Below are 11,994 nucleotides of genomic sequence, written 5' to 3' on the forward strand. Positions count from 1 at the left end.
GGCCCAGGCGTCTCTGCTCACGGCGCGAGTGTGGTCCCTCAGCTCTAACTTTTTAGTGAGACCGTAAAAGGCTCGTGTAGCGGCAGAGCCGCCATCATCGCTTCAAATTCGTCACGTACCTACTTCCCCCACACGCCTGCACAGCTGCTAAATAAAAAGCAATTTCAGAATAGGTTAATGGAAGAAAATTCACCAATAGAAGCAGGACGTTAGCCTGAGGGAACCTCTTGCGAGGACAGTGTCCTGGCCATAACTAGACTCCGGCCCCTCCTCGGCCGGGCTTTCATGAAGTGGCCATGCCGACGAGCTTCGGCGTTTGATTCTTGTCCTCCATTAGTCTTGGTACGTGACACATGTTAGGAATGAACTCGGCCCACGCCCCTGTCTTTTGGGACCCCCATGGCACGCACGCACACAGACACTCCCCTAATTAAATGGGGCTGAGGCTTGAACAGTGTCACCTCATCTAATGACAAACAGGTTCGTGAGCAAGTGGGGGAAGTAAATACTCCAAACGGTCTGCAGTGGGAGAGGCCAGGCTGCGCTGAGCTGGGCTGGGCCCGGGGTGATTCAGGCTCTGCCACGGAATGGGTGTCTCCTGGGACGGACGATTAAAACCCCTATAAATAGGATGCGTTTCCAGGTCCCCAGCATCCTCTTCAGCTTCTTGCTCTGCCCGCTCCTCCTTCAGCAGGTAAGATGTGCGCCATGCGTGGGGCGGCTCGGCGGTGTCCTCGAGGCTCGCGATGATGGCTGCCGTGTGCTGAGCCCACGCCCCGAGGGTGGCGGCCTCGGGCCTGCCCCTGCCCCCCTTGGGCCCGCTCCTGCCCCATTTCTTGCTTCTTCCTGAGGATGCGACCATAGCGGGGGTGCCCTACTTCTGAGCCCGTAAACGTGCATGCTCACGTTTCGGGTGTCCTGGGCGCCCCAAAACCGAGGGCTGGAACCGCTGGCGGGTCGCTTAGTCCCTGAGGTACAGCAGCTGCCGTTTGTTTAGAGGTCACGGGGACAAGGCCCTGGACCACGGGGCCACAGCAGTCCAGGGACTCTGCTTGTCCCATGCACTCGTTACTGGCATGCTTTTGCAAGGCCGATGTGCTTTGCAGTTAGAGTTTCAGTGAGGAGGCCTGTAAACCCGGTAACTGGAATTTTCACACCCCGAGAAGAAATATCGCTGAGATCCAGACCCCAAAGACCCCTGCCTTCCGGTGCGGCCAGTGCGAACCGGGCCGGTCGGATGCACTTCCCATCATCCATGCAGTCGATCTGGCGCGCTGTTTTCATCTGTTACCGTTTTTGTATTCACTGATTACGATCGTGAACGACCATCCAGGCTGGAAGCTCTTGCTAGAACCTGCCCCCCAGGAAGCCTCCTCGGCCTGTGGCGAGAGATCTCTGTCCCGCCCGTAGCAAGGCCTGTTCTGTGGCCCGTTCAGTGGGGTCTATTTAGTGACGCCTCCTGTGTGTGGTCATCGGTGGAAAATTAGGCCTCAGCACATTGGTGCTGGCCCTGTGGGCTCCTGACTACTGTTCCTTTTCCTTCTAGTTTGAGAGTTTCAATCAAGCAAGTCCCACCTAGAATGGAGGACGGGGCGTGTAAAACGCCTACCGCGTGTTATTTGCTTTTTAAGAAATGGCTGCTTTTTTCCAGCCAGGGAACCGTAGTTTGCACCCGCCGCCCACGGCAGCTCACACGGAGTGAGGAGTCTGGCTAAGAGGAGGCTGTCATGTCTTGAGCTCCTTTCCCTAACCAAGAGGGGCTACTTCCCTCTGAAAATGCCTTCCCCTGGCCTTCCCCCTAAACACTACACGAATTTCATTTCTTCTTTTAGATTCACCTGTCTTTGCCGAAATGGCTCAACTCCTAGACAGCATACTCAACGTGATCAAAGCATTCCAGAAATACGCGGTGGAGGACGGGGACTGTACCTTGCTGTGCAAGCAGGAGCTGAAGCGGCTGCTGTTGGCCGAGTTCGGAAGCGTCCTCCGGGTAAGACATGCAGGCTCCGGGCCCGAGTCAAGGTCGCGCGAGTGTGACACCCGCAACCGGGCTCGATGGCACACGCTTCATTCGGTCAAGCTCCACCCCGTAACTAAAAGAATTTCAGGCAGGTCGTTATAGTTCTCTCTCAGCACATGCACACACGCACACACACACGTGTGCACAGACATGCATGCATGCATGCACGCGCGCACACACACACCTTATAGCTGGGAAGTACAACTTCAAACTGGAACTCATTTCGCAGAAGAAAATCTAGACTCACATCTTGATGTCTGTGATTTAGCGCTGTCCACACATCTTCTCATCCATCACTCACTCCTTCCATAACGCGTCATGAAGCACTCACCCCATACTGGCACCGTCCTAGCCGCTGGGGACCCAAGCACAGCCTCCTCACCCCACCTCCGCCCCCTAGAATCTCACAGAATAGTTGGGAAGAAGTAGGTAAACAGGTACAACATGGCGTGTGATGGGAAGGGACAGCTTCCTCGAATGACTCAAATTAATTATTAATGGAGTTGATTTTAAATAAGTGCCATGCTCCCATCAGCCCAGCAAGGGATGAGGCCTGAGAACCAGCTGATCAAAGGCTAGAACCCAGCCGAAGCCACTTCGGATGGGCGATTTCAAACCCAGGAAGGCTCGCGCTCTCTGGAAAGGCTGGGGTGTGGACATGGCCAGGGAAAACATCCAATTTGGCTCTTTGTTTTATTTCTCACAGAGGCCGAATGACCCAGAGACCGTGGAAACCATCCTGAGCCTCCTGGACAGAGACAGAGATGGGCATGTCGATTTCAATGAATATCTCTTGTTGGTGTTCCAGCTGGCCCAAGCTTGCTACCGTAAGCTAGATGCTGCGTCCTGTGGAGGCAGAACCTCCCAGCAAGAAGAGGAGCAGGAGGGGGAACAAGACCAGAAGTTTCCACAAAATATAGGCAGACAGCACCAGCAGAGGCATGAGAGAGAAAGGCAGGACCCCCACCGCAGCCAGTCTGGGACACAGGACAGGGACCCCCACCGCAGCCAGTCTGGGACACAGGACAGGGACTCCCACTGCAGCCAGTCTGGAAAACAGGATAGGGACTCCCACTGCGGCCAGTCTGGAAGACAGGACAGGGACTCCCACTATGGCCAGTCTGGAAGACAGGACAGGGACTCCCACTGTGGCCAGTCTGGGACACAGGACAGGGACTCCCACTATGGCCAGTCTGGGACACAGGACAGGGACTCCCACTACGGCCAGTCTGGAAGACAGGACAGGGACTCCCACTGTGGCCAGTCTTGGACACGGGACAGGGACTCCCACTACGGCCAGTCTGGAAGACAGGACAGGGACTCCCACTGCGGCCAGTCCGGGACACAGGACAGGGACTCCCACTATGGCCAGTCTGAGAAGCAAGGTCAGGACTCCAGCTCTGGTCAAAGATTGAACCATAAATCTATCGGCGACCAGTCCAAAAGACAAGGACATATCTTTGCCTTAAATCAGTGTGAGAGACAAGTTCAGGATTCCCTTTATGGCCAGTCTGGAAAACTAGGAGAGTCTCGCTCCAGCCAAAGAAACCAACAGGAATCAGGCTCTTATTATGGCCAGTCTGGGAGGCTGGGTCAGGGGTCAGGCTGTGGTCACAGAGACAGGCAAGAACTGGATTCTCAACATGGCCAGACAGACAGACAAGGCCAGAGCTCTCAGTACGGCCAGACAGACAGACAAAGCCAGAGCTCTCAGTATGGCCAGACAGACAGACAAGGCCAGAGCTCTCAGTACGGCCAGACAGACAGACAAGGCCAGAGCTCTCAGTACGGCCAGACAGACAGACAAGGCCAGAGCTCTCAGTACGGCCAGACAGACAGACAGGGCCAGAGCTCTCAGTATGGCCAGACAGACAGACAAGGCCAGAGCTCTCAGTACGGCCAGACAGACAGACAGGGCCAGAGCTCTCAGTATGGCCAGACAGACAGACGAGAGCGGGGCTCGCAACGCAGTCAGCCCTCGGAGACTGGGGACACCGGGCTGAACAGGCGCTCCCAAGGGAGCATAGGCTCAAGCAGAGACCCATGCGCTGAGTGGTCAGAAAGGCCGGGGCCACTGAGCCAGCAGACGCAAGGACAGGAAGGGAACCGAGATCAAGGACAGAGAGTCCGGTCTCGACCAGGGCAACAGAACAGCCGCCAGGCCTGGGGGTCCGAGGAGGACAGTCAACACCAGCAACACAAACTCGTAGCACAAATCCAGCAAGAAAGGCCACACTGTCACAGAGGGACTGACCAGCAACCATGCTCTAGTGAGCAAGGCCACAGGCAGGCCCAGACCAGGCAGAGTCGTGGTGAGGGGCGGAGCCACCAGGCAGATGAAGAGCTGGGCCACCAAAGCTGGGGTGCACACAGTCTTGAGGGTCAGGAAACCACATGTGAGACATGGGACAGGCAGACCCACGAGGACCAGCAGGGCCATCAGAGACGGGACAGGCAGACCCACGAGGACCAGCAGGGCCATCAGAGACGGGACAGGCAGACCCACGAGGACCAGCAGAACCGTCAGAGACGGGACAGGCAGACCCATGAGGACCAGCAGGCCCGTCAGAGACAGGACAGGCAGACCCATGAGGACCAGCAAGGCCATCAGAGATGGGACAGGCAAACCCACGAGGACCAGCAGGGCCATCAGAGATGGGACAGACAGGCCCATGAAGACCAGCAGGGCCATCAGAGACAGGATAGGCAGACCCACGAGGACCAGCAAGGCCATCAGAGACGGGACAGGCAGGCCCACGAGGACCAGCAGGGCCATCAGAGACGGGACAGGCAGACCCACGAGGACCAGCAGGCCCGTCAGAGACAGGACAGGCAGACCCATGAGGACCAGCAAGGCCATCAGAGATGGGACAGGCAGACCCACGAGGACCAGCAAGGCCATCAGAGACGGGACAGGCAGACCCACGAGGACCAGCAAGGCCATCAGAGATGGGACAGACAGGCCCATGAAGACCAGCAGGGCCATCAGAGACAGGATAGGCAGACCCACGAGGACCAGCAAGGCCATCAGAGACGGGACAGGCAGACCCACGAGGACCAGCAGAACCGTCAGAGACAGGACAGGCAGACCCATGAGGACCAGCAAGGCCATCAGAGACGGGACAGGCAGACCCATGAGGACCAGCAAGGCCATCAGAGATGGGACAGGCAAACCCACGAGGACCAGCAGGCCCGTCAGAGACAGGACGGGCAGACCCACGAGGAGAGAGAAAGAGGTCAAGGGCGCCAGGACTGGCAGTCCCACTGGACCCAGCGAGGCTGTGCTAACGGAGGGAAGTCCAGCGTGACTGCAGACAGCCAGAGCCAAGGCTCCCGGGGAAGGTACGGCGACCTTGCCCTCCACCCAGCCCCAGGCAACGGGAGGCCCCAAAGAAGAGAACAGGGTGGAAGACTCCCCGCCAAGGCAGGGGTTGTCCCAAACCCCCTCTACGAGTACGTGCGGGAGCAGCAGGCACATCAGCACTAGGCCGCGCACACCAGCGTAGAGCAGCCGGAAGCCGAGGAAGACTCCTGCGGGTCCAGCTCACATTCGCCCCCTTTAAGAGATGGAAAATGCACGCTTCCTTCTCGCCTCTACTCTCTCTCTCTGCTTGCGAGGATGCTTTTGAGGACTAGTACTCATTTTCAGGGCATTTTAGTTCTTTGAGCAGCAATTCTAGGGTGTATGGTTGGGCGAAATCTGAGTGGGAAATTGGGTGAAATAATCAGATCCCAATTTTGATTCTTTTGGGGATTTAAATCATTTCCTGAGTTGCCCTCCATGTAGGTGGGACATGGTTGGATCGCTGTAAGGTAAAACTTCTCCCAAAAGTTCAGAAGCAGGCAAGGTATTTTGAAGGTGCACATCACGGCCCGAGGACAGGACGTCTGGACCTTGGTGGGCTTTGGTTTTAGCGGCTGAGACATCGGGAATGGCAAGCCTCCTAGCCTACCCTGAAATAAAACACAGCGAGAGGCTGCTTCGAGAGCCAGCGGCTACGGAGGGCGCCTCTGATGTCCACAGCGCCTCCCACACCCAGCCGCCCACCCCTTCCCAGAGGGACGGGCCACCGAGCCGGGGTTGCTGCAGCCGCCCGCACTGAGGCCAGCTCCATGCCTTCCTGGTTTAAGCAGAGGGAAAGCGATGTCACCTGTTTTCAGCGTCCAAGGAGCCGACTCTGATGTTCCATCGCTCCCAGGCCTGAAAACCCTTCGCGAGAAAAACCTATGGAATTGTAGTAAAAGACCCAATAAATGATTGGTGAGCACTGACCTCCACGGCTCTTCTCTTTCTTCCCTGCGGGCCGTTTCCCAAAAACAGGGCCTCACTTCTAGACTTCTAAGATCTCGCTTCTTTGAGTTCCTGGGCACTGATGTGATGAGAAAAATAAAAATCAAAATCAACAGGAAATGTATAACAAGGAGGCAAAAGAAATTTCTCTAAGGACGGTTTTCAGCTCCTTCCCCCTCATTCACCGCCAGGTTCCAATGGTCAGTAAGTCTCGCCATCCCCACGCCCCCCCATCCCTCCTGAATCTCCTCCCACTTCTCCATTTCCACTGCCTGAAACTCCCTTCCCTTCAGTGGCTCCCAGAGACTTTAAAATAAAGTTCACACACCTTAGCATGGCACGTAGGCCCTTCGACATTTGACCCAGAGGACCTGCCCAGTCCTCCCAGGGGCATCCAACACTCCAGCCACGCCAAAGACTTGGCCTTGTCTTAGCATACCGGTCTGTCGTGAACTCCTATCTCTGACCATCGCACAGACTGGAACACCCCATCCCTTTTCTTCCCGGCAAAACCTAGGCATCCTCTGCATCCCACGGAAATGTCACCTCTCTGGGCAGCCCTCCCGGACACCCCGCACTCCTTCCTCTACTCGTTTTGGGTATGTCATTTGTCACACACTCTATCCCACTCTCCCCCACCAAACTGGGAGTGAGATCATATCCTACTCAACCTCGTACAACCTCATACGGCAGGTCGCTGGTGTCCAGCAGTTTCATTTATTGTTTGTTGAACAGGTGAGCAGATGGAAGAAATTAGTCTGGCTTCGGAATAAATTCAACGGAACCTGTATTGGGTCTCTACTGTCCATCAATATCACGCAAAAGCAGCTCATAGGTGAAACATAATTCACATGCAGAACCCTAGCTTCGAGGGAATGTAGAAACACAGAAAGAGACAGACATGGATGCCGAGGGCCGTCGGATCGTATTCACCATAGGGAGGGTATAAAACTCGTAACAACAGTCCCTTTCCTCGAGGAGATTACAATCCAGTAAGAAATATGTATATAGCGACCACCATTAAACAAGGCGGAAAAAGGCTTTCAGAGAGACAGCGGCTAAGCTTCGAGGGCCACGGCCCCGGGGGAGAGGGGATGAGAGGGGTCACGGCTGGGCCTGGGTCTTGAGCTCAGCCGGGACGCCCCTGCGTGGGCTGCTGTTTAAATAACACTGTCGTTGAGGGGCAACTGTTCTCTGGAACTTAGACCCTCCCCAGAAAGCTGACCCAGAGGGCGGAGAATAAATCCAAACGTGAGGGGTCTCAAAGTGTGGAAGCGGCTCGGGGTTCGCGGGGGCTCTGGGTGGGTCAGTGGCCGTGCAGGGTGGCAGTCTGGGCGGAGGGGACAGCATGAGTACATTGTGGAGACGGAAGCCCACGGGCGTTCGGCAAAGCGATTCCCTCCACTGCAAGGTCCCTCGGTGTGATTTCTGTCCCCTTAGTGTGCTCCAGTGTTCTCATCCTTAAAATGAGGAGGAGTTGGCACAAGAGGACGTCTAATGTCTCCTTAACTTAAAACGCTACGGCTTCGTGATGAAACGTCTAGATGAATCAGCCAGTCCGACTGAACAGTGAACACGGCAGAGGCCGAGGCCGCCGGGAGGCACACCGGGGAGAGGCGCCGTGGGGTTCTCGCGCCACCTCCTGGCCGCCGGGTTCTGCAGCCGGCGTCTGTAGCCGGCTGGAAAAATGACGGCGGCTGCTGGAAAAGGAACGAACAGGTCACGGACGGCGCTCTCTGCCCAGTGAACAGGGAGAGTCAGTCACCGACCGACCGTGGCGCGTTCCCCCTGCGGGGTCGCCGCCCGCACCACGCAGCGCGCTCCGGGCGAAGACCCGCACGCCGGGTCCGGTACCACTGCGCTCCCATCCCAGCCGAGCCGCTGCGCTCCCCTGGGACCCGAGCCCCCGCGGCCCCAAACACCGCCCCTGGCGCCGTGATGCGAGCCCCCAAAGACGCCCCCTGCCGTGACCCAAACCGCCGCGCCCGCAAACACCGCCCCCCCCCCCGTGACCCAAAACACCGCGCCCCCAAACACCGCCCCCCCCCCGCCCCCCGTGACCCAAACCACCGCGCCCCCAAACACCGCTCCCTGCGCCGTGACCCAAACCGCCCCCTGCCGTGACCCGAACCGCTGCGCCCCAAACACCGTCCCCCCGCTGTGACCCGAACCGAAGCGCTCCCCCGTGGGACCCGAACCACCGCTCCTCCCCTGTGACCCGAGCCTCGGTTTCCTCATTTTAAAATTCCAATAGTAGCATCTTGGTCTGGGGGCCGAATGGGCCTGTGGAGGGCCCGGCATGGGTTCGGGGCACTAGGGAACCGTAAGGACACGAGGCATGTCCTAGAAGGGCCTGTCCTCAGAGGCAGAGGCAGGCACCAAGCTTTGTGCTTAAGTAAGGACTACTCAATACACAACGTTAGTTGATCGCCTCCTGCCTGCCCAGGGCTGTAACAGAATGATAAAATAATAAGAAAGAAAGCAACACGGGGACTCAAAGGAGGAGCAGACCCTGTGCAGGCTGGGCCGGTCCAACGTCTTCATGGCAAAGGGAGCGTCTGTCTGTCCAGGGCTTTAATGAATGATTAGGTTTCAAATAGGTAGGTGGATTTTGTCCGTTAATATTGTACTCATTTAAAGCCTTGATTCAAACTTCAGCTCCATAAAGCCACACCCTTGCCCCCCCCACACACACCTCAGTCATTAAGTTTTCCACATGGTCCTCAAGTCCCTCGCGTAGTGTGCTGTGGAGTTAAGAGCAGTTTGTAACTATTCCCGGTTCTCTACGGTGGCGATCTGATTCTCTCTGCCTGTTTTAAAGTTCCCAGCTTGCAAGTCTTTCACGCACTTCCGTAAAGCCAGGGGAACCATGCATCTTCCCCATTTCTAAGGCCCCACATTTATTGGTGGGATGGACACCACTAGGCTTAACGGCATTAGGCCCGACAGATCTGATGAGGGCTTTCGACCGACTGTAATCACAATAGGAGAGCCGCAAACCGCAGCCGCTTTAAGAAAATAAAAACCGAAACGTGCTTCCAAAAGCAAAGGCGACAAAGGTAAAAACAGATAAACTAGACCGCATCCAAATGAAAAACTTCTGTGCGTCAACAGAGAAAGCACAGCCCACGGAATGGGAGAAATAGTTGCGATGTTTGTATATCTGATAAGGGATCCATATCCAGAATCTATAGGAGCAAATCCTAAAACTTAACAACAAAAGAAACGCACACAATCCGATTTGAATCACGCAAAGGACCCCTGGCTGGGCGCCTGGAGGAGAGGGTCGTTGGGGAAGTGCCTGGGGGTTATGCACGAGGGGGCTCGCCCCTTTCTTCCTGAGTCTCATGCCCTGGGTACCCACAACCCCCCTTCTCGTGAGGGTCTCTTATCCACAGGAAGCTTCTTAGGCTCCCCCGTGAGCATGTCCCCACCTCTTGTCACCTTTAATGAGGCTTTTCCTACTCTTCTTTCCATCTGCCGAATGTCTGTCCGCCCCGGACACCACTTCATCATTTGGAGAGTTCTGAAAGACACTGACCCCGGGATCCCCTTCCCGAAAACTCCACTTTGACAGGTCTGCGGTGTGACGCACGTGACCTGGCTTCATATCGGTCCTCACAGGGGTTCTCGTCCGCAGCCGAGGGGAGCACCCCGCACTACGCCCGGCCCCTGGTCAGTCTCATCTCCCGAGGTCACAGCCACTGCCTTCCTGCCCATGGCTTCCACGTCTCTGTGTCCAGGCCAGGGCTCCCCCCAACCCCCGCGTCCCCCACTGCCTCCAGTGTCTCCCAGGCACCTCACACTGAACGTGCCCGGAGCGGAACCCCTCCCCTCGCATCCCTCTCTAGGTAAACAGGTCCGCTGTCTGTCCAGCTGCCCAGGCCAAGAACCCAGGCAGCCACCAGATTCCTTCCCCTTCCTCACCGCCTACGCGCAATACGCAATACGTCAGCAAACGCACAGACTTCCGCTTAAAGCCCTCTGAGTCCAACTACAGACACTTTAGTTCCGGCCTCCATTTCTCACCTGTTTTCCTGTGATGAACACCTAAGTGACTTCCCTGTCCCCAAGCTGGCCCTCCCCCGACCCATTCTCAGTGCTTCTGCCATAGCAACGTCTCGAAAATACAAATCTGATTATGTCACCTCCTGCCTAAAATCCTATAATGACCCTCCGGACTCGACAGGATAAAGTCCAAATTCCTCACTTTTGCCCACAAAGTCCTCCATGATCTCCCCTGCTTAGCTTTCCCAACCTCACCCCATCCCTCCCAATCTCACACCCTAAACCCAACTCGTCCCACAGGATTCGGCACAAGCGCCACCTTCCCTAAGCTGCCCTCCGTGAGCCCACTGTCTGGGCGAGGTGCCCTTTCCATGTGCTCCCGTGACACCCTCTCCTTTATTACCCCGGATTAGAATAATGGGCTGACCCGCGTGTTCCCTGACCACACTGTAATCTCCTCAAGGGCTGGGCCCAGCTCTCATTCCTCGTTGTATCCCCGGTTCTTCACACATAGCGAGTGTTTAATTAAGGTTGTCAAATGAATAAACGATGGATAGGGAAGGTCAGCAGGCAACAAGGATAGAAAGACTGACTGATCATTGTATGTTTAGGAACAGGTTGTCACTGTAAGGTTCTTAATCAGAAGAGTGACATAATGAAAATATACTGAAGGAAGAATACTGCGATAATAGATAATACGGTATAGATTGGTCACCCACCAGATAGTGAGGCACTGGTCAAATCACTAAACCTCAGAAGTATCAGCTTCTTCATCAGGAAAAAATTGGAATTATTGTTACCCATGGTGTCTACTTCATAAGGCTATTGCAAACATAAAATGAAATCAAATTCGTGGAAACTTTCTGAAGCCGTAAATCACTCTATGAATGTAAGAAATTACAGTTATGTAAATAACAAGAAACGTGGCCACCAGCATCTGGGAAACCCCAAAGCAGCAAAGCATGGTGGGAAAGAGCATGGGCTTCTCCCCTTCGCTGCCATGGGACTTGGGCAGGTCACATGGCCTCTCTGGGCCTCCCTTTCCTCACTTCTAAAATGTGAATACCATCTATGGCCATGCCACCCTGAACATGCCTGATCCCATCAGATCTCGGAAGCAAAGCAGGGTCAGGCCTGGTTAGTACTTGGATGGAAGACCACCTCGAAAGACCAGGTGCTGTAGGCCTGAAAAAGAAGATTTCGTAAACTGACAAGGTCCTTGCAATCTGTGAGGTCTACCAAGGGTTGCCTTGCCTAAAATATAAAAAATAAATACTATATATATATATATATGAATACCACACTCGTTGGTTATTGCATCCTTTTTGTATCTAGTGTAGAGCATGACAAATGGAAGGCATTCGACAAATTCGAGTTTGCCTCGCCTCCCGAGCAACCACACAGCACTCACCCATGAGATATTACCCAAGGCCTCGGACAAGGGACAAGGACTCGGCCCATCGCAAAGGAGGCGAGTAAAGGAGGGCTCTTAATGAGACTTGAACTGGTACTTAAGTAGAATGAGGGGCGGGAAACTTTGCAACCCAGTGAGAACCACGAGGCTAATGGGCCAAAGGATGCCTTAGATAAATGAATTGCGTCAAAGATTAACAATGGTGGGAGGAGGCAACGAAATAGCTCTGGAACCTGATTTCTAAGCAGGCAAGGACATGGG

At 55.3% G+C, this 11,994-nt stretch overlaps 1 protein-coding gene and 1 pseudogene across 1 annotated transcript; both read left to right on the plus strand.

Annotated features, from left to right (window-relative positions):
* The first annotated feature begins 1,852 nt into the window (after positions 1 to 1,852).
* Positions 1,853 to 5,507, plus strand: RPTN (repetin). Its single transcript, XM_016126042.2, has 2 exons — positions 1,853 to 1,990; positions 2,727 to 5,507. The coding sequence occupies exons 1-2, from the start codon at positions 1,853 to 1,855 to the stop codon at positions 5,505 to 5,507; spliced, it is 2,919 nt and encodes a 972-aa protein (XP_015981528.2).
* Positions 5,508 to 11,386: 5,879 nt separating this feature from the next.
* On the plus strand, positions 11,387 to 11,505 carry LOC118612976 (annotated as a pseudogene).
* The last annotated feature ends 489 nt before the right edge of the window (positions 11,506 to 11,994 follow it).

Source organism: Rousettus aegyptiacus, unplaced genomic scaffold, assembly GCF_014176215.1.
Source record: "Rousettus aegyptiacus isolate mRouAeg1 unplaced genomic scaffold, mRouAeg1.p scaffold_m13_p_17, whole genome shotgun sequence".
Classification (NCBI taxonomy): domain Eukaryota; kingdom Metazoa; phylum Chordata; class Mammalia; order Chiroptera; family Pteropodidae; genus Rousettus; species Rousettus aegyptiacus.